Source organism: Antechinus flavipes, chromosome 2, assembly GCF_016432865.1.
Source record: "Antechinus flavipes isolate AdamAnt ecotype Samford, QLD, Australia chromosome 2, AdamAnt_v2, whole genome shotgun sequence".
Lineage (NCBI taxonomy): Eukaryota > Metazoa > Chordata > Mammalia > Dasyuromorphia > Dasyuridae > Antechinus > Antechinus flavipes.
Genome location: NC_067399.1, coordinates 158,076,989 through 158,104,542, shown reverse-complemented (window position 1 = coordinate 158,104,542; position 27,554 = coordinate 158,076,989). Strand labels below are relative to the sequence as shown.

Sequence of the window (27,554 nt, the reverse complement as noted above, 5' to 3'; positions counted from 1 at the left end):
TCTTTATTAAATCAACTTGTATCTTTCCTCCACTCTGCAAAAAACTCAGATTTATTGACTTGTATTACTATACTTATAGGAAAATGCTTTCTCTTTCTGTTCTAATCTCAGTTATTTTCCTTCTTGACTCTTCTTACTTCTTCCCCCCAAGAAGTAAGTTAGCTGCTGAATCTCAGTTATTTTCCTTCTTGACTCTTCTTACTTCTTCCCCACAAGAAGTAAGTTAGCTGCTGCTTCTTCTTCTTCTTCTTCTTCTTCTTCTTCTTCTTCTTCTTCTTCTTCTTCTTCTTCTTCTTCTTCTTCTTTCTTCTTCTTCTTCTTCTTCTTCTGCTTCTGCTTCTTCTTCTGCTGCTGCTGCTTCTTCTGCTTCTTCTTCTGCTTCTTCTTCTTCTTCTTCTTCTTCTTTCTTTCTTTCTTCTTCTTCTTCTTCTTCTTTCTTCTTCTTCTTTCTTTCTTCTTGTTCTTCTTTTTCTTTCCTTCCTTCCTTTTTCCTTCTTTTTTCTTTCTTTCTTTCTTTCTTTTTTTTTTAAAGCACTTTATTGTGTCTCTTAGGACAAATTTCTCTGAAAACCTTGGCTCTAAGTTTTTGGAATATGGGTATCTTTTTTCATCATAAAATTTTCATCTTATGGTAATTTAATACTCTCAGGGAAGAGTAATAAAAACATAAAAATGGTCTAAAAGTAGAATCATAAATATATTTTCCAGTATTTCTAGCCCATTGTTTTTGTAGAGCATTTAAGAATCTATGAAGTAGGAACAAAACTACCTGTTTGAAAATAAATAATAAGAAGATTATGAATCCTTGGCACTATTCAAAAAACAATTATAAAGGAATGGATTCTTGGCACGTTATATAAACTAAAAGCAGGATAATCTTTTCCCTTAAATGAGGGATATTAAATAGGTTTCTTCTTATTTAACTTTTTTTTTTTTGATGAACTCTCAGTAACTTGCTAATTCCATTTCTTCTCTAGGATATACCTGTAGTAAATTAGAACCAGTCAACATATTTAATTTAAGAGACAGAGCTTAGATTTCTAAGAAGAGAAATTATAAACAAATAGATCATTTTGCACACAGAATTTATTCAACTTCTTAGCAACTTTTTGGTAAAATTCAAATATTAACAAGTTTTTATGTTAGATGCAGTAGATGATTTCATTGTGGTGCACTGAAAGGTGTAGTGGATTTAGAATTGATGACCCAGGTTTGAATCTCTTGTCTTACCAATTATAGCATCCCATTTTAGTGATGAAGGAACTGTGCCTCAGAGAGGACAATTTGGTCTAAGTCGCATAAGTTATATGAAATTTATAATCAATTTTTAAGCATTTCCATTGAGTACATTGCCTGTCAGAAGGCGCACACACACTTGCACAACACCTTGTGCCCCGATTCTACTGATTTCGACTTCTTTTTCAAATTTCTAAAGTTTTTAATAGTTCTTCAATGTAGAAAAATATTCACTTGGATTATTTACTGCTTATAGCATTTATATTGGACAATTATTATCTTAAATGTTTACTTAATTGCTTCATATATTCACAACTAGATTGTAACCTTCTGGAAGACTTCTGGAAGTATATATTTCTTCTCGATCCTCTACCATGTGAAAACTTATGATATATTTAGGAGGTACCTAGTAAATACGTGTTGAATGAATGAACTAATAAATTTTACATTCCAAAATCTTAGCTACACAGCAAAAGAAAGCAGGTCACACTGTTACTCAGTCTATTTGGACCCTATTGATAGTTGATTTGACAATGCAGTTAAGGTGAAAGCCTCAAAATTGCTTTGCATCTTCTAATTGATTTGAATATGTTAACATATAATATATATGTATATAAAAAAGTCCTATGCATTAAAGAAAATATGCAAATTAGTCAGAAAAATCTTTGTTTTAAATATGAAATAAGGAATTAAGATTGATTTATATTGTTGTTTTATATTCACCAAAATTTGGTCAAAGTCTCTGAATCAGATTCTAAATGAGCAATTATGTTTTATCAATGTGATGGGTTTATCTTGATATTTAAAAATAATTTGATGACAGTTTTATCTTTGGTTTTTTGTTATTCAGAAAATCAAAACTAAGTTCTTAAGCGTCTTTTAAAAGTTGTGAGGATGATATTGATAGATAGTATTCTTACCAGACATCAATAGATAAATGTATTTTCTTGGCAAAATGCATCATTATATTTACAATTTTTAAGCATACAATGAAACTTCTTCAACAATTCATGATTTCATTTTGTGTGAGTACTTCCTTTTTTTTTTTTAAACTTTTTATTGACAGAACCCATGCCAAGGTAATTTTTTACAGAATTATCCCTTGCACTCACTTCTGTTCCTATTTTTTCCCCTCCCTCCCTCCACCCCCTCCCCCAGATGGCAAGCAGTCCTTTATATGTTAAATAGGTTACAGTATATCCTAGATACAATATATGTGTGCAGAACTGAACAGTTCTCTTGTTGCACAGGGAGAATTGGATTCAGAAGGTATAAATAACCCGAGAAGAAAAACAGAAATGCAAGCAGTTTATATTCATTTCCCAGTGTTCTTTCTTTGGATGTAGCTGCTTCTGTCCATCCTTGATCAATTGAAACTGAATTAGCTCTCTTTATCGAAGAGATCCACTTCCATCAGAATACATCCTCAAACAGTATCATTGTTGAGGTATATAATGATCTCCTGGTTCTGCTCATTTCACTTAACATCAATTCATGTAAGTCTTGCCAGTCCTCTCTGTATTCATCCTGCTGGTCATTCCTTACAGCACAATAATATTCCATAACGTTCATATACCACAATTTACTCAATCATTCTCCAATTGATGGGCATCCATTCATTTTCCAGCTTGTAGCCACTACAAACAGGGCTGCCACAAACATTTTGGCACATACAGGTCCCTTTCTCTTCTTTAGTATCTCTTTGGGGTATAAGCCCAGTAGAATTGTGTGAGTACTTCCAATGAGCATCCTCTCCCTCCCCCCACACACATACACACACTGTCTGGTATCCAGTCCTCCAATGATGAATCTCTCTTTGAAATCAGGCTAGTATTTATTCTGTATAAATACATACAATACATTGCTTGACCTCAACATAACTTTTTTCAGTTTGTTAAGAATGCCAGAACTTATTCACCACTTAGATAAATTTCATGAAACTGGAGTTACTTCTATGCCACAATGAGATATTATGGAGGATACATTACAGTATTAAAATTCAGCAAAGTTAAAAGCTGACTAATTACAAAATTTACATGTATCAATAGTGCTGAGTAATGTTATTTAGAAACTTTTTACCTGAGATACCTGAGATTAGTATAACTCCTAAGAGCTTACTTATCTTTTTACTAGGCCTTACCAGAATTTTGGTTCAATTTATTCTATGGCAAAATAAAGTCCAATGTAACAATTTTTATCATTCTAAAGTGAAACTTTGAGATCACTATATGTGAAAATAAAAGGTTAGCTATGATCTGAGCTTTCTTATCTCATATGTTGTGACTATAAATTCAAAAAAATTAAAGGCTAAAGAAAATCCTTAGGAAATAGACTTTTTTTTTTGTTCTTTTAAAAAGTATTAAAAACTTTATCCTTTATGTCTTTGACTAGGTCAATTAATATAAGGTTAGCAACTACCAATGATGTACCTGCTGTTGAAAATCTCATCAAAACACTTAATCTGAGTCAAAGCATTCTAGAGGATTTTCAAAAATATAATACAGCACGAAGAGATCCAGTAAGTAAACAATTAGCAGACACCAATGCATTGTGGGTGTAGTTGTAAACTGATTCCGCCATTCTGGAGAGCAATTTGGAACTATGCCCAAAGGGCTGTAAAACTCTGCATACCCTTTGATCCAGTAGTATCACTACCGGTTCTGTATCCCAAAAGAGATCATAAAAGAAAGAAAAGGATTCACATGTGCAAAAATGTTTGTACCAGCTCTTTTTTGTAGTGGCGAAGAACTGGAAATTGAAGAGATATATTCATCAGTTAAAGAATGGCTGAATGAGTTACAGAATATAAATGTAATGAAATATTGTTGTTTTCAGAAAAACCTGGAAAGACCTACATGAACTATAGTGAGTGAAGTGAGCAGTACCAGGAGAACATTATACACAGTAACAGTGATGATCAACTCTGATAGATTTAGTTTTCTCAACAGTATAGTGACCAAGACATTTTTAAGAGACTTGGGATGAAAAATGCCATTCACTTCCAAGAGAGAAAACTATGAAGACTGAATATAGATTGAAACATGTTATTTTCATCTTTTATTTTTGCTTGCTTTTTTTTGCCCTTTTTTGGTCTGATTTTTCTTTCACAATATGACTAATAGGGAAATATTTAAAATGATTGTGCATGTATAACTTATATCAGATTGCTTGCTATCTTGGGGAGGTGGGAAAGTAAGAGAGGAACAGAGAAAAAATTTGAAATTCAAAATCTTACAAAAATGAATGTTAAAAACATTTACATTTCCATGTAATTGGAAAAATAAAAAAAAACTTCATAAATACAAAAATAAAAATAAATTAAAAAACACACAAAAAAAGAATATAGCTGTCCAATGCAAAACCTTTTTGTCTCTTTATGTTCACGTTATAGTAAGTCAAACAGTGTCAGAGACTTCAATACTATGAAAAGACTTGAGAAAGTCATTCCATCCATACCTTTGCAGTTAAGCAGAGGTAAGGCTGTGGTGATTTTCTTCTTTTAAATATAATAGTTCTCTCTGCAAGAGAAAGTTTCTCGAGGAGGTTTTCTTGAGGCAGTCTTAGTTTCAGTTCAGATCAATAATTACCCCAAATGCAGCCAGCTGGTAAAAATACAAATGTTTGTTTCTCCTTCCAAGTCTTGTCTCTTTCCTTGGGCCCGGATAGCTAGATTCTTAGAGGCCTATCTTTCTGCTTGGTTCCAAGAGCTCCCTCCAAATGTCTCCAAATCCAAAGGTTTGTCCTTCAGCCTCTGCCTCTGCTTTCTTCAGCCTCCAGCCAGCACAAAGATGAATCTGTCTGTCTTGCTTTCCAAAGTAATTCTCTCCTGGCTCTAGCTCAACTCCAACTCGTGGCTTCTTCTGACTTGACACTCTCCTCTCCATGTAATTTGGCTGAATTCTGTCTGAGAACCTCTGTCTGTATCTTATATATGAGAGAGAGGGATTATGGGTTTCTCCCATAGTGCTCTCTGGCCCTAAGAGCTTCAAGGGAGGTGTGAATTCACAAAGTTACAAAGTTTATTTTGTGAATCTCTCATACTTGTGAACTCTAATGAGTAAAGGTGTGAACACAAGCATTGTATCAATTAGTTCTACTTAGTACCTTGTTTCAGGTTCTGGCCCAAAACATCATCTTGTAAGATCAGATCAATAATTTATCAATTCTAATTAGTTAGCAGTTTGTAAAGATTCCAACATAAGGCAATATCAGTATTTTACAGATGAAACAGCTGAGAGTGAGAGAAATTAAAGTCACTTTGCTTTGATTTAGAGAAAGGAAGAAGGGTTTAAACTGAAATTTCTAACTTTCTAATAAATATTTTTTCCTAATGCACTATTCTTATAGCAAGTATCTTTTTTCATAACAATGAAGAAAGTATCTCTATGTATACTACATAGAGAAATGTAAGCTTGGCTAATCACTCTATAAAGCTTTTTTATTTCTCTTAAAGATTTTAAGAAGAAAGCATCATATATAGTGCTATCCTTTTCACAAAGGTACCTAATCAATATTTATAATAGTCAATTTATAATAGTCAAATCTTTCTTCTAGCTTCCCACACCCCTCCCCAATAGGATTTTAAACAAATTATTTTGGCCTAAATCCAAGATTGATTACTAGTTAAAACTTTGCAGGAATTAAAATAATTTATTATCAACTAATAATAATAATTTTAAAATTAACAATTTAACTCCTTGTCTCATCATTTTAGGATGGGACAAAAGTACAGACATTTGTTGCTGAAGTTTCAAATCAGATAGTTGGGGTTTCGATCATCAGAGATGAAATGGTAAGTATTTAAAAATTTTTATTCATTTGCTTATTATTTTTTTAAACATGATTTAGCCCAAAATTATACCTTTCCTAGTTTTGTTTTAAATTTAATGTGAATAGGTCTCCATTTCTTAGGTATCTAGATAGATTGTTATTTATTTTTTCCAGTTTGTTTATAAATTAGGTAAACTTCAAACCTTTTTTAACTTTAAAAAAATAAATTGTGTTAATCCCAATCCTATGACAAATTTCAATAAAAAATGCTTAAAGATATGTTTGAAAAAAAGGTGGGGCCTGATATTGAAGTAGACCAAAAAAATGTGTCCTGTCTGAACTGGATCTAGACTGCAGCAAATTGGGGCAGTGCCCAAGGCCCCCACAGGAAAGGGAAGGCTGATGGTATTGACAAGAATACCCAAGTAACTTTACATTTTTATGCAGGGTTATCCCTCCTGAATAAGAATAATTTAGTTCGCTTGCATTCTTTAACCTCTTTGCCTTTTTAGTTAGGTTTAAAAAGATTGAACTATAGGAAATAATAAAAAGTACTTAACAGATGAATAGTCAAGTGATTAAAATGATGTGTACACATTGGTATGAAGAAATACAGGTAGAGTCTTTGCAATTAACATTCCATCTCACATTCCCTCACACCTTCTCTCCACATTTCGGGCATGTCTGCTGAACATGCCAATGGAACAAGTCAAATACATAATGAAAACACAGCACATTTGCCTTCTGTCTGAGTGAGTGCACTGCTGGCAAAGAGAACTATATACATGGTTGTTGAACCGTTACCTTGTTTTCCTTAGCACAATTAATATAGATGAGTCCCTCGTTCCCAGTGATTTCAGAAAAGGCTTGATGAAAAGACTAGATAAAAGGAGACAAAGGCAAGGGATCAGAATAGGCCAATCAAAGCAAGGCTAATTGGTTGTACATACTTGAAGGATTTGGGATTTTGTCATGTGGGTACTGGCTCAAATAATGCAGGCTATAACTCCTTCACTTGGGGGTGTTGCTAAGGCCTCCAGATTCACCCTCTGACCAAAGGGCTTCTCCCAGGCCGCTAATGGTGCTTGGAGGGCTGACACGCTGCCTCCATTGGTCCCTGCTCAGAAGTCTCTCTGGCGTGGGAGAACCTGCCAGAGCTTGCTTTCTCCAGACACCGCCTTGGAGGAGCCAGCATTGCTTCCAGCCCACGACAAGATATCAGAGAAGGCTTTAGTGGAGGTGGATGTGCTGAAGGACGTACCAAATATTTTCTGAAAATGTGTACAGACTCTGACTAGTCATAACAAATTCACATTTCAGCTGAAATTCTCTAAAGTGTTATCAAAGATTCTCAACTGATGTCTAATTCAGAAAGATTTTTAAAAAAGTTTGAGGATGAGAATAACCTCTGCGTGTATGGGAGTATCAGTCATGCAGATATCTATGCACAAAGATTCAAGAGACAGACAGAGACACACAGGTGAGACCAGTGCAGTAGCAGACTGAAGGGTGGCCTGGGGATCAGAAAACCCTGGCTTCAAGTCCTCAGCCCGATACATCCAGACTGCAGTTCTGATCTAGGCTTGTGACCGTTCATTGCCCTGGTTTTTGAGAGGAGAGGTTGCCCAGGAAGTGCTGACCTGCATTGGCAGGTGGAGTATCCTAACCAGGAATTCAGCAGAACTAGTACATATATACATATATACCTTGGAGATATTGTGAGCTCAGCTTCAGACCACTGTAATAAAGCAAATACTGCAATAAAGTGAGCCACATGAATTTTTTGGTTTCCCAATGCATATAAAAGTCATGTTTATACAACACTGTAGTCTATCAAGTGTGCAGTGGCATTGTGTCTTTTAAAAATGCACATACCTTAATTAAAAATACTTTATTGTTAAAAATGCCAACCTTCATCTGAGCTTTCAACCTCATATCCTTTTGGCTGGTGAAGAGTTTTGCTTTGATGTTGCTGGGTGCTGACTGATCAGGGTGATGGTTGCTGTAGGTTGAGGTGGCGGTAGCAATTTCTTAAAATGACAACATTGAAATTTGCTGCATCGATGAACTCTTCTTTTCACTTGAGCACTGAAAGGCCATTGTAGGGTTATTAATTGACATAATTTCAATATTGCTGTGTCTAAGGGAATAGGGAGGTTAGAGGAGAAGGAGAGAGAAACAGGGAACAGCTGGTAGGTGGAACAGTCAGAACACACATTTATTGATCAAGTTTATCTCCTTGTACGAATGGTTCATGGCTCTCCAAAACAATTGCAATACTAACATTAAAGATCACTGATCACAGACCACCCTGACAGATGAAATAATAATGAAAAGTTTGAAATATTACAAGAATTATTAAATTGCAACACAAATACATGCTGTGAGCACTTGCTGTTGGAAAAATAGTGTTGATAGTTTTACTAACATGAGGTTGCCACAAACCTTCCATTTGTACAAAAAACATGCAATTATCTGTGAAGTGCAATAAAATGAAGCACAATAAAATGAGGTATGCCTGTATTTGTTTTTCCAGACCTATGATTTCATAGGGTAAGAAAATGTAAACTTTTACGAATCAACAACTATATTGCAAGTTACACTTTTATGTAGCTGCCTATATGTGTCAAAAGCCAGAATTGAAATCAGGCCTTCTGATGCAGAAGCCAATTCTCTAGCCATTATACCATATTTCTTCTCTACATGAAAGTGAATACCTATACAGAATTTTATAGAAATATTTGATAGAATGTTTCCATGAAATAATGTTTGAATTGATTTGTTTATTTTGGTCATAACTGAAGTGATTTCCTGAATGTTAATTTTCGAATTGATTTGTTTGTTTTGGTCGTAATTGAAGTGATTTCCTGAATGTTAGTTTTCTTAGGAACTAATCTAGACAATTTCATTGTCTTCTTATTCCAGTCCCTAAAGGTTGTATTGCTTGGTCTTTGATGAGGGCACATATGTATGTCTTGCCTGACTTAAATTTTGTAACTTTTAATAAATCATATTACTTCAGTATTATTGGGTTTTCAGATTTTAAAACCTTATCCTTTAGGGTCCAAAATACTAGTGATGAATCTTTCTCTATCTGGCTAAGAATTGAAGAATTGAGCTGTTTATCTCCATGCCAAAATGAGGCATTGTTGTAATATAGTTTAGTAAATGGCTAAATATCCTCAAGGGAGAACACAAATAAAGAAAATATGCTTTTAACTTAATTTTATTATTTTTTAAAAATTAAACATTGGGTCAAGAAAAAATCAGTTTTCTGACTTCACTAATTAAGACAGACCAAAGCATAGAAGCAAGTGCTATATACTTATTTGCTGTAGAAAAGTAGTTTATATACAGCATGCTTAAAAGGGTGTTTCTTTTTTCCTTCTGTTTTCTAGGATATCGAGTACATACGTTCACATTATAACATCGAAGATTTTATTTACTTTAGTCATCACCAACGAGAAGAACATGGTCATATGTACCATTTTGTTTTAAATCCCATATTCCAGCATTATACAAAATATTTTCTGAAAGAGATCCTGCGCTTAAGCTTTAAATCCTGCCTCTACTATCTAATTTACCCACAATCAAGGGAAGGCAAGGTAAAAGAAATCTGCTCTGGCTTTCTTCACTTTTTGGTGGATCTTATTTCCCAATATATTCCATTTTCTTTACTTCTGATATCCTTTCCTTCCTCCTCAATTCATCTTTCTGCCCCTTGTATATTCATGATACCATATTCATTAAAATTTAAAAGGTTACCCTTATTTTGACACCTTTTTTAGACTAAAAATATTTTGAATTGTACTAAAGCAATTAGAACAAACAATAGGTTATACATAGACAAAGCATAGATCAAAAATTATATGGAGATCGGTGCCAGAATTTCACATTGTTTGTCAAGGTATATTTGTACAACATCAAAATAATGCTGTCATTTTTTTCTAACAGCATTAAGTTGTTCCAAAATAACTATTTTTGTATGCCTACTATACTGATAAAGTTTCCTAAACTCCAGTCTTTGTGACAATGTAAAAAACTCCATTGTGAATATATATATATATATATACTTATATATGTGTAATATATATTGTATATATGTATTATATATATAGTATATTATAATAGACCATATAGATTAATATATGCCCTTCTTTTTATGGGTTTTATGGGTTTCTATAAAGGTGATCACTTTATAAGGTGATAGGCCAACCTTTAGTCCCATGATCTTACCATATAAAATTTTCTGTTTTGCCAAATTTAGCCTTTGTCTTTCTTGTAAAGTAGAATCATCTTGGTAATATGGATCAGTGAAACATCAGCCTCAATGACGAAAGTTAGTGTATTAGAATTCATTTTTGATCCAGTACGTATGTTAGGGCAGGTTCTGATTGAATGAAATTATTGAATTTCTTCTTAAAAACCAAAGTAAGCCAACATAAATTGAAATAATATGATTTAGCAACCCTAAAATTTTGTAAAACTGTGCAAATACACAAATATAACAAGGATTTTGACAATCTTTATTATCTATTAATAGATGTATTTGTTTGTTTTGAGGGGTAATGAAAAAGGGAAAATTGTGCATTAGAAAAAGATTTTTGCTGTGAGCTAGAAATGACAATTTGGTTATTTCTCCTGATAAGGGAAATGAAAATCATTCCAAGAATATGCAAAGAACCCAGATTTTAATTTGGGGAGACCAGGAACCCTGGACCATCAAATTTTTCTTCTTTAAAAGAAGGAAATTTCCTTTTTTAATACTAGTTTGATGTTTTTCAAGATGTAATACCAAACTCTTCATTTTATTCACAGTGTTACCTGCATGCTGTAAATCCATTAGTAATAAGAAGAAAAGTAGTATTTTGGACACTCATTTAATATTTGTATATGTATATTAAAATACAGAATTAGGAGCCCTTTAAAACTAATCATATGCACACATATATAACATAGGTATAAGTTTTGATAAATGTTTATTGTTCATTTTTTATGCTAGTGTGTATTTCTATAGATTTAAGTGAAAGTTGGAAATAATTGTGCAGTTAACTCAGACAAAAACAACAAACTAATGTTTAAAATATCCAAGTAATCAAAGCAAGGTCATTTTGATTTATTGTACTTGCATTATCTGGATGGTTTCATCCACATTTTATTGTACAATACAAAGTTAGGTGAAATCTTTGAAAAATTTAATCAAGATTATTAAAAAAAAAAAAAGAAATATTTGGGTTGTCCTATAGCCCAGTATTGTGAAATTTGAAGTGCTTTATATTTTAAGAAATTCAGTTAGAAAGCCTTATGCTGACTACAATCTATTTAATTACATTCAGCATTACTAGGCTGGTTTTTTAAAGCAAATTAGAAATATAATATTTGAAACATTTGTGAAATAAATGAAGTTCTTCAGAACTTACATTAAACAAACACTTCATTAGGGGTTTTGTACCTATTTTTAGGTATAAATTTAGGTACCTAAATTTTTAGAATTAAATGATTATAAATTTCTGGAGATCATTTCCTAGAATTCTCTGACATTGAAGAAATGTGAAAGAAATAGAAATCACAGGATCTAAGTTGGAAGAGACTTCAAAAGCCATCAAATCCAGCCTATATCTAGCCTAGAATTACCTAAACAATACATAGTGAGTTATCTTCCTAATTTTGCTTGCAGTTTTACAGGATAGAGATCCCAATATCACCTGAGGGTCTAATTCTTAGGAAGTTCCTTACACGACACCTAAATTTATTTCTTTGCATTTTTCACCTATCACTCCCAGTTCTGCCCTCTGGAGCAAAGCGCAGAGTAAGTTGAATTCCTCTTCAGTGTGACAGAGCTTCAGATATTTGAAGAAAGCAATTATTTTCCCCATGAGTGTTCTCTTCTTCACAATAGACAGCTTTACTTCCTTAAACAGATCCTGATGTGACCTGACCTTGAGTTCATTCCTATCCTTATTCCTCTTTTCCTAAGAAGCATCCTATCCATACACAATACTCCCGCCTTAACCTGACCAGAGTTATTCCTTCCTTAGTCCTGGACAGTACTTTCAGATTCCTTTATCTCTCTTAGTTCTCACACTATAATGAACTTGTAGTTCACATGTAACACCTGCAGTTCACTAAACCTCAGGATTTTTTTCCAGATGAATCATCAAGTAATCAAAAACTTTTCTTTTGTCCCTTTTAAATTTTATCTAATCAGGTATGGCCCAATATCCTAACTTGTCAAGCACTTTTTTTGTATTCTTAACCTGTTGCTTAGCATTCCAACAACACATCCTAGTTTTCTGTCATCTGAAAATTTGATATGTAATCTCTTTATACCTACTAGCTATTATTATTACTATGATTATTAATAATGAACTTTATTATCTGTGAGGTAGTTCTCCTGACTCTAGTGACAAACATCCCTTTTAGTGTCCCCTTACGTATATATCTGGTGTTTGAACTTTTTCTTCTGTTACAATTCAAAGGACATTGTTCTTTTCCTGTAAAACAGAGCCTAGCAGGGAAGGACCTAAGACTATCAGCAAAGACTCATGGCACCCAACCTGGAAACTCCTCAGAAGTTAGAGGTTCACTTGAGCAAGCCTTTTTTTGGAGCTAATTGGAATTAAATGACTTGCCTAGGATTATACAGCTAGTAAGAGTCATATATCTGAGACCATTGAGCAGGCCTTCAATTCTTTATGATGCTGATTTTGTGCCAGGATCAGTGCTGGAGATAACCTCACTGATACCCAAAGATGGCCTGGGCTACTGTTAGAGTTAGAAATGAGTGCAGTGGCCTATGATATACACCATCCTCGGCAACTTTAGATGTAGGCATTCTTCCTGGGAGTAGGGAAGCACTACTCTACCTTTAGAATAAAGTAGGAAAAAGGCAAGGTGAAACAATAAGCATTTATTAAGGGCTTCCTACATGCCAGACACCAAACTTAGCATTGTAGATAAAAATACAAGCAAAAAAATGGTTTCTGCCCTTGAGGAGTTTACAATCTAATGGAGGAGGAAAAACAGCACACAAAAGGGAACTGAAAAGGTATGATGGATAGAAGGTAAATCCTTTTTCCTCCAGGGTTAGGGATATGTATTGAAGTCTGGAGCATCTTAAGTAGAAATAGGAAGGAAATGAAGGATGGTTGAACTGTGCTTCTTTCCAAAATGGTATCCCCAGGAAGAATGTACCAGTGGAAGAGGGGGCTGGCATAGCAAAGGGATGTTCCTGCATGAGAGAGCCTTAAATACTGAGGGAGAGTCCAGAATGAGATGGCAGCTGAGACAAAGTACTGAAATCTGGAAAGGCGAGGGTAGCTCTGGGAGAGGAAATGAAAAAACTCCCTTACCAAGGATGATCAGCTTGCTCTCCTCCCCAAACTGACAGCCCTGGGAGGCACTCATCACTGGTGTAGGGGCTAGAAATAAATAAGAAAGCAAAATGAATTGAAAAGTTCTGCCTTTTCTCTACATTAGTTTTCATTATCTCTTTGACCCAAAGCAGTGATTCTACCCTGCTTTGACAGACATATGGAATAATGGATAGAGAATCAGGAAAGCCGGGATTCAAGACCCTCTTCTGACACCTACTAGCTATGTGAAAGTGCCTGAGTCTCCCAGGATTGTGGGCAGCTCTCCACAGACCAGTTATAGATCTGCAATGGTGAAGGGAGTTTCTTCACTGGGAGCATCACAGATTTTCTATAGAGTAGTCTTAAAAATGAAAGCCTCAAGGAGTGTGTGACTCTTCAGTCAAATGGGAAGTGTGGTTAAATCTTATCCTCCTCATGTAGACAACCTGTCTCTAACATAACTGTAGCTACCCTTAATCCCTCAAAATCCCCTAATCTGACTCCTTCCTCTTCCCAAATTTCCAACACCCTAAATTTTGAACTCAGAATAGTTACAATTTAACTACATAAATATCCACAACAGTAGCTAAACAGGGGCCACTTGGAAAATCCTCCTTTTCACACTCCCTTCATGAATATTGCAGGAACCCTCTAGAAGGAAGGCTCTGTACTCCAAGGCACTTAATTGTTGAGTAAGAGTTCTACATCCAACTTTTTAGTTTTGGATGGGTTAGAACAAATTGTACAGGATTAAGATCTCATTACATTATTTTTTCTCACAAACCCTTCCCTCTTCCAAACTTTCCTATCATTGACCAGGGTCCCATCATCCTTCCAGTCACTTAGATTTGCAACAAATTAGCTCCAAACACTCCCTCAACCTACATATCCTATCTAATATCCTATCCAAAGTTGATGAATCTTGTCATCTCTATCACTATTCTCTGTCTTCTTTATTTGTTCATATCATAACATCAGTCTCTCATCTCTAACCCATTTTGTTTGTTTCCCAACTCAAATCTCTTTCCTCTTTAATTTATCCTTCCCCAAACCTGCCAAAATGATTTCCTTAAAATGCACACTTGACCCTGTAGTGACATAGTCACTCTACCCAATAAACCTCCATGAGTCTATACTGACTCTAGGGTGCATTTTTTTTGAGTAGTATAAGGATTTTGTTAAAGGAGAGCAAACTGTGCACATGTAGAGACTGTACCTTCACTACCAAGATTCAGCTCTATTTTAAAATATTCAGATGAAGTTACTTTCTTTTTTTTTAAATTAAAGCTTTTTATTCATAAAATATAGGCATGGGTAATTTTTCAACATTGACTCTAGGATCCATTTTTTTAGCTTCATCTAATTCTTTAATTTTTTTATTTTTTTTAATATAAAATACACGTAAATAATATACATATTATAGGGGGGAATTACTCAAAAAATGTTTGCTGATAAGAATGCATGATCAGAATAGTTTTTCCAAATATATACAAAGGTAGTTTTCAACATTCACCTCTTTAAACCTCGTGTTCCAAATTTTTTTCCTCCTTCCTTCTTCTTCCCTCCCCAAGATAGCAAATAATCTGTTATAGGTTAAACATGTACAATTTTTCTAAACATATTTTCATATTCATCATGCTGCACAAAAATGTCAGATCAAAAAGGAAAAAAAACCAAGTAAACAAACAATAAGGTGAAAATACCATGCTTTGATCCACATTCAGTCTCCACAGTTCTCTGTCTGCATGTGAATGGCACTTTCCATCCCAAGTCTATTACCTTGAATCACCTCATTGTTGAAAAGAGGAACATTCATCACAGTTGGTAATCTCATGATCTTGTTGCTGTGTGTACAGTGTTCTCTTGAGTCTTAGCATCATCTCACTTCAGCATCAGTTCATGTAAGTCTCTCCAGGACTCTCTGAAATCATCCTGCTGGTCATTTCTTACAGAACAATAATATTCCATAACATTCATATACGATGATTTACCCAGTTATTCCTCAGCTGAGGAGCATCCACTCAGTTTCCAGTTCCTTGTCCCTACAAATAGGCTGCTACAAACATTTTTGCACATGTGGGTCCTTTTCCCTCTTTTGGGATCTCTTTGGAATTCAGTTGAGAGACACTGCTAAGTCAAAGGGTATACATATTTGATAGCCCTTTGGGCATAGTTCCAAATTATTCTCCAGAATGGTTGAATCAGTTCATAATTCCACCAGCAATGCATTAGTATCCCAGTTCCCTTACATCCCCTCCTTACTATTTTTCCTGTCATCTTAGTCAATCTGAGAGGTGTGAAGTGGTATCTCAGAGTTATTTTAATTTGCATTTCTCTTATCAATAGTTTGCACTGATTTTTTAAGATAATTCCTTTCATTCTTTAAAATTGTTTTCTTTTTTGGCTTGATTTCCTTCTTGAGAACTTAGCATCTCTTCACCTGACTTTTATTGAATTCCAGTCCATAAAATCCTCTTTTTGATGAAACCTTTGCAGTCTATTCTCTAAAAATCTAGAACATATTAGGCTATGCCTAATTTCCTTTTACTTTTCTTTCAGAAATTCTAAAATGAAGTGATTACTTCCTCCTCCTCCCAGCTCTTCCACCATTGATTTGTACTAATAGCTCTTAATAATAAATGCTAAATAAATATTTTAGTGCTTTCTCATCAACGCACTATTTGTCAGAATGAATTTCATGAAGCAGTAATTCTATTTGTAATATAACATTAATGTATGTTAAATTGAGATAATGCATCCCTCCCCACACTTGGCATTTTATTATTTCATTTCCTTTAGTTTATTTCATCCAGAAAGATTCAGTTGAAGATATTTAGAAATACATGCTTTGCAACAGGAGAGATATTTTAGGTTCATTTTAAGTAGCTCACTTGGATGACATTTTAGTCTATGTGTTTTCTTAAAGCATCTTTTGCCAAACAAGCAAAGGTTAACAGTAAGCAGATAACATAGCTTAATGAGGTCAAATCAAGCTGATTCATGATCACTATGGAGAAGAATATTCTCCTGGGGAAAATACTTGTACTGAAAAATCCCATAAACCAAACCACTTGTTTATCTGTCATTCCCACAGAGATAGTAATGTAATTACTCTCATAATTATCTTCATTAGTGTCAGGCATTATCTGCAATTCATTCCTCTGCTCTAAGAGTATGTTTGTTTATTTGCTGATTTTTCTCTTGGATTTGGCCAACCGAGTTAAGAATTTTCTAACTGTAAGCCATATACCCGACATCTGTGATGCACTGTTCTGACATTCTCCCTGCTAAAATATAGATTGCTGTCTTTCAGTTTCAGAATCCCTATGCCCATTCCCTGACATCTGCCCTTCATTACTTGGTTCCCGTGCGACCAAGACGACAGATTGTCTATCCTCTGGAAGAGCTTGGCATAAATGCTCCATCAAAGGAGGTCTCCAAGGATCAGGTGGGTAACAGAAGCAGCAGCAGGCAAGGGGCATAGTGCCAGCTAATGCAGGGTTTGGCAGATGGGATGACATTACTGTCTTAGTGTTGAATAGGCTGCTTCTTAATTACAGTGAACCTGGTGTTCATACCCTTACAGCCTAAGCCTTGCTAATGCACTACTGTATCCAAAATATTCATTTCAAATTGAACATTAAAACAGTAACCATTGTATAGTGATCACTAAAAACAAACAACTAAATATGGGGAGGTGGGTATTTTTCTAATGTGAATAGCATTTATAGTATACATTTTCTTTCTACAATCACTTCAAATGGTAAACCTTTCTCAGCCTATTTTTGGGTTCATGACAAGAAATTCTATGTCACTCAAGACAAAACTGACAGAAATAGTACTTGATATGTTTTATATAGTTCTTTAGTCTTAAAGTCATGTTTATTTAGTTGGCTTCTGGAGGAAAATTCTGAATACTACTGCAGAATGTCAAGAATGATTAACAGAAACATATTAGATACCCTTGGGCTGCTAAGATAGTTGACCTTAAAATGAATGCATTTGCCTGAGCAAGAGAAGCTTTTCTTATTATAAGAATAGAAAAATATCACAAGGTAATGGGATGAAATAAAAAAAATCTGATTTTTAAGGTCAAAAATTTATACAGCTATTTCCAATAACAAAAGAAGATGAGAGAGGAAAGAAACATATACAATCATCATTCCTCTAAATGTCTGTTTGGAGTAAATTGTTTTTCTTCTTAAAAAATAGAAAATTTACCATAAAACAAAAACACAATTTCCCTTGGAGAAAAATCAAAAAGTGTAAGCTTTAAGATCTAAAAAACAATTCCTCTGAGACAAATGTTATCTCTAAGAGATAAAAATTTCTACAAATGTTAGTGCCTTGTACAGCACATTGTAACAGTGTCTTTTCTTCCCCTTCTCCTTCCCCATCCCCATTATGTCTTAATTCCTAGTTTACATCCAAGTACTACTCAAGATGATGACTGCTTTATAAAAGCTCAATTTTGAAGAGGCCAAACAGTTGCTTTAAAGGTTATTTCTGGGCTCTTTTCTCTACATTATTTGAGATAATTGAGTTTTCTTCAGTATGGTTTCTGTGTCCTAGATTTTTTTTATTTTGGAAGACCTGGATGCAAATATTCATTCTTTAATCACCATTTCAACATGTTTTTTGTTGTTTGTTTATTTGGTTTTATTTATAGTGGTCCAAAAGATTCCCAGTTTGAATTTAAGGATTTAGTAACAAAGAAATCCACTTCCCCCCATTGCTATAGGGCAAAATTACAACCATCTACTAGTTAAATGATTAAGTGATAATAATTTGTTTTCAATCAAATCTACTTTTTCAAAAAAAACTAATAGTAGCAGTGGTTTGTTAAGCTTGCTTGGTAGTAGAACTTTAAGGGTGCTATTCTTAAAAATCTTTTAATTTTGATTGAGTTAGAAAATGTTGAAGAAAGTGTCCTCTTTTTAAAATTTGTTGACTAAGGCAAAATAATGCAAAAGAAGATATTGGAATGATGGCTATATAATGATATATTTATTCTTCGGGCAATAGATTTTCTATTGGTTGAGTTAGATGTGGTTAAATGATTTTGTTTATCCACAAAATTCTGTTTTGCTCTTTTAAATTTCATATCTCCCTATGTACTGCATTATTTGTGCCCCTTTAGTTCTTTCACAATTTTCATAAATTTATCTGATCACTTACTTTTCATAGCTTTCACCCAATTTAGTCTATCTTAGTATTGCCTTCCATTTCCTTGCTTTCACCTAGGAAGTCAATTTTCAAGGGAACAGATCACTCCAAGCATTAGTAATGGGATAGAAAGCTTTTCAGCTCAGTAGGTTGCCAATTTGAATCTGGCACAGGTCAGCAGTGATTGGAATTTATCATTTCATGGCAGTTTGGTGACCTCTGCACAATGACTTAGTTCTTTCAGTCTAGTTTAGTTGATAAGTGTCCCTGATACAATATCTCCCCCATAGGTTCTACTAATTGACTGTCTTCCAAGTATTGTGCCATAAGAATGGGCATAGCAAATAGACTAATGAGCTTTTACCACAAGCTGCAGAAGAAAGTCATAAAGATTAATAATAGTCTGATAGTCAACAAATATTAAGGGAAGAACTTTCTGACTAAGTGAGTAATCAATACATAATCTGAAGCATGGGATATAATAGGCTTTGGTGATTTTTTTCCAGTTAGTCTTACCCTCTAAACCATATTCTATTGGTAATTTTATGTGAAATTCATTTTTATGATCCATCTACCTGGAAATGCAGCCGGTTATGTTACCATTGACACAGACAAGATAAAACAAAATTAACTCCAAAATCTTTAGTTGCCACATATGTGGACATATCTTTAGGTGTGTTCTCCTTCATTGTTATTAAAGTCAGGCTGATTTGTTTTTATTAAGACAGGCTTGCACTTGCTTGCCTAACCGTAATGGAAAAGTCACTGAAGAAAATCAGCTATAGTGTAGCTAGATAAAATTCTGAGGAATTCATCTAGGAAATCTGACTGTATCAAGGAAACTTTACTCATTTCTGGCCTGGAATTCATGTGAATATTTTTAAATGTATAAAAATAAGTTTTAGATTTTATTATAGCTAATCACAGATAACAAAAATTCTTGTACTTTACTATCAAAAGATATTTATTAAATAAATGCTGCTTATCAACTATCATAATCATAACCACTCCTTTCTATAAAGCATACTACTGTTTACCAAATGCTTTCCTTATAACAAGATCATGAGACAGGTAGTTCACTATTCCCTTTTTTTTAAATAGTTGAAGAAATTGAGTCTCAGAAATATGAAGTGACTTAACCAAGGTCACAGACCTAGTAATTGTTATAAGGGCAGCTTCTAAGTCTTTTGCCTCTTTCCTGTACCAGGTGCTGCCTCTCCTCAGTAATAGACTGAAGAAGGAGCAGCTGTGGGGCCTAATAGAAGAGAGCACTGACTGAGCTGCCTAGTTTGTAACTATTGCCCAGGCTATAAGGGAGCAGTTGAAACATTTTCCTGATATTGGAAATCAGTGGAAGAGGGTTGAGTAAGAAACTAGTCCTAGAGGAGTGGAATGTTTTACATTTAGAAAATGAATGTGAAAAGAGTTAGTGCTATCATTGGAGTATTTACTAGAGTTAGAGGAGTGGAAGGGGTGACAGGAAGGAATGAGAGAAAAAGAGGAGGAAGAGAAAAAGAAGAGAGAGAGAAAAAGAGACACAGACAGACAGAGAGACAGATAGAGAGAGAGGGAGAGGGAGAAGAAGAAAGAGGGAGAGGAGAGGAGTAGGGGGGAGGGGGAAGGGAGGGAGGGAAAAGGAGAAAAAAAGAGGAGGAGAGAGGGAGAAAGAGGGGGAAAGGGAGAGAGAAAGGGAGAGAGGGAGGAAGAGAAGGAGAGAAGAAGGAAGGCAGAGAAGGAGAGAAGGAGGAAGAGAGAGAGAGAGAGGGAGAAAAGGATGGAGAGAGAGAGATGAGAAAAAGAGAGAGTGATAGAGGGGGGAAGAGAAGGAGAAAAGGGAGGGAGAGAGGGAGAAAGGGAGAGAGGGAGAGAAAGAGAGGAAATAATATGAATTTGTATACTTAGGGAATATGAGTCAGTGGGAATAATTTGTTAGTGTGTCCAGGTATGAATCTCTTGGCGTTTGTGTGTAGTACCACTACTTATGGTAGTGTTTAGTTGCAGCTGCCTCTTGGGTTGACCCTAGGGACAAACTTTGTTTTACAGAGGATTAATTCATTCTACAGAAGTAAACTGTCCTAGCATGTGCAAGTAGTCCCTAAGATTGAATGTGTGCTGTGTCTCAGTGCCTTTCCCATTTAGATAATTTCTTTCATTTGGAGACAGATTTCTAACAAATGCTGTATCTGAATGGCACATATCTGGGTCCCTGGTTGTCTCTGCCTGTGACAAGAAAATATTGAGGAAAGGGAAGAAAAGCAAATAAGCCTAAAAGCATAATTCTTAAAATATGTAGTTGTATATATATCCTGGAATCTTTTTTTTAAAACCTAGCCCAAGGCTTTAAAGGTCCAAATCAATCTTTTATGCTGCCATTTAATCATACTTTAAAAATGAGTGCCCTTTTAAATGATCTATGTAAGTTGTGGGGGGCTTTTTTGGGAGGGGAACAAGTTTTTGATAAATTTACATGATTTTTACACTGGAATTGTCTATTTTTGTTTCCCCAAAGTAAATCACAATTTATTAAACATCATCCTTCTTAAATTTAAACATATTACTGTTCTCCTAGAATGTGATCTCTTGCAAAGATGTTACTTACTGGCATTCGTTACCCTTTGAATTGCTTCTTTTCATCTCTGACTGTTCTTCCCTCAGTCCAAGTATAATTACCATCTGATGGACTGTTACTGGATACAGTTTCACTTGTACATCTGCTGTCCTAGTAAATTTCATTATTCTACTCAGCACCTGCTAGATTTTCTCCTAGTTTAATTGTTTCCCACCCCCTCTTTAAACTTCTTTACTTTCATTGCCAGCAGTCTAGTTTCCATGTGGATTTCTGGAGATCACCTTTTTAGCATCTTTTTGATGGAGATTTCTCAGTTTAATTAATGCTTCTTTCTGTACCATGTATATAGTGAAATCATGAATATTCTTTAGCTTATCCTGAATGTGAACCAAGATATGTTATATTGTAAGTGTATTTGTAGTATATTTTCTCAATTTAAAATTTAGATTTACTTCTCTGTACTCCTATACAGAAATTTTCCATATATTTAGTCTGCATATAAAAGTATAATGTGTTCTACTTAAAGTCAAACTCTTTTTTGAGATTCTTGGAACTATTTTCATGAATCTCATTCATTAGTATCATTTTTAGACTGAAAGTTCCTTGGCATCTGAGATCATATATTTATTGTTCTCATTGTGAAAGCTAGCATGGCACCACATAAGAGACTGTTCTATGCATTCAGCTATCAAATTCTGATTATTTTCAGGATCATAGAGATTTTAGAGTAGGAAACACATTAATCCAATTCCATTTTGCAAATGAGGAAACTGACCCACAGAGAGGTTAAATAATTTGTTCAGACATATTAAGAGGCCAGCAAAAGCAGGACTTAGATCTATCTTCTGACTACCAAACCATTACTCTATTCCTCCCACTACATAGTTCTTCTGTCATATTAAGCATCAATTAATAAAAATTTAATTACATTCCTATTATGTCATCATATTCTGCTAGATACTAGGAATACAAAGACAAACTCTCATTGTTCCCATATTCTCCCTAAAAAGCTTGAAATCATAATGGGGAAAAACATATAAATATACAAGTTACAAAATAATTGGGGGGGGAGGAGGAACATTAGTCTGTATCTAGGGTCAGAAAAGGCTTCATGTAGGAGGTGACATGAGCTGACCTTTCAAGGAAGCTGGAAACTGAAGAGATAGAAATCAGAAGAAAGTATATTCAACAAACAGGGACAAGTTGTGGAAAGGCAGGAGAAAGGAGATAGAACACAACCAATGGGCTCTTTAGTAAGCAGTTTAAAATTGACAGGATTTTGAGGTTGAAAGAACTTTGGAGATCATCTAATGTCACAGCACTCCCATTTTGTGATAAAGAAATTGAGTTCCAGGTTTTGATTTGAACCCAGGTCTGCTGATTTAAATTCTAAGTTAATATTTCTACTTTCAGAATAAAAAACTCAAACTTCTGAAAAGTTAAGTATTTTGAAAATAATTTTCATTATGTTGTAAATTATTGGCATTAAATGCTTGAATTTTGATAAAAAGTGAACCATTTTCAGATTCTTTTTTTTTAAAGCTTTAACAATTTTGCATAATGAATTTATATTTGCAAGCCTGACACTGAGAAAGGACTGTGGAAATAGTATGGGCCAGAGTGGTCCAACATCTTTGTCATAACTTTATGATCATAATATTGATATTTAACAACATGTTAAAATCCTATGATTCTTAGCTTTTCTTTCTGTGACCCATGGAGGAAATGCCTCCTTAATACATATGGAAATGTTTATAAAGATTTTGAGAAGCAAAGAGTATATATGGGATTGGATTGATAGATAATGATGCTCTGTGTCCACTGGTCCTTGTGTGAAGGTGAATAATCTTATGGCTAATGCTGGAAATCGAGAACCTGAATTATGAATATGGCTGGGGTGGAAAAGGTAGCATTTGACCCTTGAAGCTTTATGATCACCTTTGAAGGAGCTTTAAAGATAAAGTTTCTCCCTAACCTTTATATATTCAATGCTAATCAATCATGCTTCTTTCTTAATCTCTAGAATAAATATTGATGAAGCTTACTTTCAGATCTAAAATTCTTACCAATCTTTAAGTTATCTTACAGACAATAAGAAGAGATATTGAGCATCCTTTAATTTACAGGAATAGACCTTTCATGTAATTATTAGTAATATATAGGAATCATCCTTTCAAAGATTCAAAGATAACCTGAATTTAAAACTGCATCATTTAGAAATTCCTGTTTAAAAACAGAATTAAGGTATCCTCATCCCCCCAACAACCTCTAAAGCAGTCATTTTGTCCATTAATTTTCAGTATGCCTCATTTTCCTTTGGTAACTACTCTGGTGAAAAAGAGGTCTCACATCACCTAAAAGAGCAGATCCTGAGGTTTTCCTGAGTGCTGCCTGAGCTCATGGCACAGCCCAGCAGGGAGAAAAAAAATATTCTCTTTCCTGCTGAGCTATGGTAATGAATACCATCAAGGTTCAGAAGTGCCCCAGGATACATAATGTGACTGCTGTGGTGCTTCAGAAGAGCGATGGCCCAAGTGCAGAGCATCCTCGTCTGGATCTTAGCTCTGAGGGCACTAAATGGCTCTCACAGCATCCTCAAAATGCACTTTCAAGGGTGAAGGGAATCACAGTAAAAAATGATGCTTTAAAACAAAAAGAAAAGAAAAGATGACAAAATAGAATTAGAAGTGGGCAACCTAAAAAGAGAACTGCCTCTTCTTCTAGTGGCCTCAGAGTCAAGAGAACTTGGTCTGAATGTTGCCCTGGCACTCACTCCCTGGGCCCAACTGCGCAACCATTCTTGGAGCCCCGGTGAACACATCTGTACAATGGAGATTGTACCTTTAGGACCTTTCTCATAGGATTGTTGGGATATTTACAATTCAATAAATATGTATGCAAAGTGCTTTTGCAAGCTTCAGAGTGCTTTTAAAATGTCAGCTATTATTGTTTTAAAAACACAGGGCTTTTCTTAGACAATGAAGACTTTTGATGGTTACATTAAAAATAATACTGCCCACCATCAACAATGGCTTTTGTTTACTGTTTCAATTGATTTCTTGCTGTGAATGTTAGTTTTCTGCTGCCAAGAAATAATTTCCTCCTTTAATTCTTTTTTAACATATGCAAAGTCATATAAATCATAGAAGAGAGCCTGTGTAGCAAAAAGAACAACACACTGGGAATCCTCAGACCTGAATTATAGTCTCAGTTTTGCCACTAACTATTATTGCATCAGAGGCCAGTCATTTAACTTTATTAAGCCTTGATTCCCTTATCTAGAAGTGTCACACTCACCACCATGGCCCCCACAGCCTGAAGGCCAAATGTATTATATTTCACTCCTCCTCTTGGGATCTCTTTCTTGTATTCTTAAGAGAGATTGAGAAATTTAAGCTCTGTGTACTGGTTATTGATGGCATTCCCTCAAGTATGAAGTGTCCCTATATCCTGGTACCATTTAGCCACTAATGAGCTTAGAAAAATAATGTTAACTTCGATAGATATAATCAAAAATATACAAATGGCTTAACTTAGTTCCAATGGAGAATAGTCCATCCCAGTTCAAGTCTAAACCCTGCCTTGGGCTCGAGTCCTTACAACCCTGGCTTTTCAGAATTTTCCTATTAGGTTGGCTGGCTCCAATATCCTGTCTACATTCCTGGCTCTAAGATCATCATGGCTTAAACTCCTGAGTTCAGTGGAGATTTATCACCAGCCTCTGAAATTCAGAAGGACAAATGAAACAGAATAAAAACAAACAGCATAGACCCATCTATCAGAGCCAGAGCTCATAGTGCCTGTGCTGTGGATGAACTGGTCTTCACTCTGGATGTAGTAGGAGTGAACACAGACGAGAAAGTGCACGACTGTTTCAGCCTAGCCAGTTGAAAGATTCAGCCTGCCCTGGCTTTGTAGCAAATGAAAGGAAGCTACCCCCACCGCTGGGGTAGGGGAGCTCAGGGAAGCAGGGTGCCTCCATATTTGGCCGACTGGATAGGGACAGGTCAAGGCCCCATAATGCCAGCTGTTGTGCATTTGCCAATAAGAGGCAGGGAATCCAGGTGGGATGAAACAGGAAGGTGCTCTAAGGGAAAAGAAACAGGAGATAGTTATGGAGTTTTTCCATCCTGATCATCACCTCCCTTCATATCCAGATGGAAGAAGTCTAGAACCCTGAACCTAAGAACCTTAGAAATATCACTGTCCTTACAGATCCCAGAAATAAAAGAATTTCTTGCCAAATGATTCAAGTGTTAGAGAAAGATAGTTTTATTTATGAAAATGACACTAAAGAAGATTTATTACCATCTGCCTTGCAGCTGAACTATCTAGTCTTTCCATCTGCCCTAAAGCTGAACTCATTTATATGTGTTATTTCTCCCTTATTAGAAGGTGAGCTCCTTGAGAAAAGGGACTAGCATGTTTTTATGTTTCTCCAGCACTTAGCACTATGCTTGGCACATAGGTGTTTAATAAATATCCTTCAAGGAAGTTGGTCAGATTAGACAGTCTCTAAGATTTTTTTCAAATTCTGGAATAATATGACTATATTCTCTAAATCAGAATATCATGTAGAGCCAACAAACTGAATTTGGTTTGTGGAACAGTTTAAAAGCAATATCATTCACTAAAAAACTCTTTGAGGGGATGTTTTATGAACCATGATTAATCTAGCCTGTAAGTGTTTTAGTAAGAAATTTTTACTTGTAATTAAAATGATATCTCTTTGCTACATTGTAGTATCCATTAGATAAAGTGCTTTGAGGCAGGATTGATCAAGAAACAGTCTGCAGGATAGAGAGATACTTCATATTCATATCTATCACTTGAATTGAACCCGGATGGGCTAACGTTTTCTATTATTTGTCAACTTTCAGAATATAACATGAGCTTAGTAGTTATTATAATATTAACCAAATGAGTGTCCATCTCATAAAACCAGTATGAGAACTGTCATTCATATTCAGAAAAGAAGAAGCAGATTGAAATTGAATGAGGCTCAGAGACTGAAGTACTTTCTCATCCCTAGAAGTGGCCCCTTTAGGTTAGGGTTGAACTATAATGGTGTGACAGAATGAGGAAAGATTTTTCTGTTCTCCCTTATGTAGTACCTGTTGCATGAATAGGTACAGCTTTAAAAATGTGATCCTGAAAGGGATTCACACATATTAAATAAGTGGTTTGAAAAAACACCTTTATTCTAAATTTTTGGCTATCATATTAAACTTTGTCCAGATCAACGATATAATTCTCTCCATAGTAACAAGCTTATTATGAAAGGGAAAACAAAAAAGTACCTTTAAAAATGGAAACATAAAAAAAATGGAATAAATAAGGTGCAAAAGAGTATGGGAACCATAAACGTTTTTATTGTCATTTATTTGAGAAATCAAATATGACTCACAAGGCAATAGCAGGTATGAGTAATTCAGTCATATGAAACCTATAGTAATAAAAACTTTATAACTCACTAGAACATTGCTTGCTTCTTCTTTCCTCTTTTTTCTATGCAATCAAATGTCTTTTTCAATCTTTAGTGCATGTATTGAAGGGTCATAGTGGTAGTCATTTGAAGTAGGAATTTTTTTTAAAAGCTTTTGAATTTAAATTGAGAAAATGTGTCCCTTGCTCTCTGCTCAGGTGAGTCATCTTTAATGGTACATCTTGGTTAGAGGACTTTGGAACATTCAGGAAACTTTCCCTTCTCTAAAAGTTTTGTAATCCTCATTATGGAGTTGTGACACTGGTAGAGCCAAACATGGAAAAATAAAAAGTATTTCATAAGGGCATTATCAATTACTTAGCTTATAGTTTGTGTAAAATCTTATGATGATAACATCATTATTTTCTTCATTACATTATATCACAGCCCTTCACTTGTCCAAAACGCTCTCAGCTGGGTTTTCTGTCATTCTGGCTTCCCACTATTTTGAGTAATTCTCAGGCTCTCCCTCTCTCCCTTTCTCTCTCCCTTTCCCTCTCCCTCTCCCTCTCCATATATACATATATACATACATCTATGGATATATGTGTATATATGTGTATCTATCACTTCAAATTTTCTACTTGGATTGGGACTGAGGGGTCGAATGAGGACAGGGAAGATGCTAAAAAGGAACAGCATGAAAAAGTTCAGCTTATAGTTATGTCCATTATCTATAGATGATAGATAGATGGATAGATAGAAATTGTTCTCATCTGCCCATTCTACTAGGGGAAGTCTTCTCTTGCTTGGGATAGATATATCTCACTGAGTCACTGACAGGTTTGAGGCCCGTTGGTTACCAGTTTTAACTTTTGTCCTGCCACTGGACTTTAATGACTGAGGAAGAGAGAATGAGGATGGTGATTTGTTCAATTGTGCCTCACTTAAATCCAATTCATATCCAAGTCAAAACATTACCTATGATGTCTTCCAAGACAGGATGAACAACAACAGAGATAGATGGATAGAT

At 34.9% G+C, this 27,554-nt stretch overlaps 1 protein-coding gene across 1 annotated transcript in view; it reads left to right on the top strand.

Moving 5' to 3' along the window:
* Positions 1 to 27,554, top strand: part of CFAP61 (cilia and flagella associated protein 61) — a 344,569-nt gene that overhangs the window by 125,836 nt on the left and 191,179 nt on the right. Inside the window, exons 13-16 of the mRNA XM_051975854.1 lie at positions 3,628 to 3,754; positions 5,951 to 6,028; positions 9,405 to 9,611; positions 16,675 to 16,809. Coding sequence (XP_051831814.1) covers positions 3,628 to 3,754; positions 5,951 to 6,028; positions 9,405 to 9,611; positions 16,675 to 16,809 — 547 coding nt within the window. The remainder of the gene's footprint in view (positions 1 to 3,627; positions 3,755 to 5,950; positions 6,029 to 9,404; positions 9,612 to 16,674; positions 16,810 to 27,554) is intronic.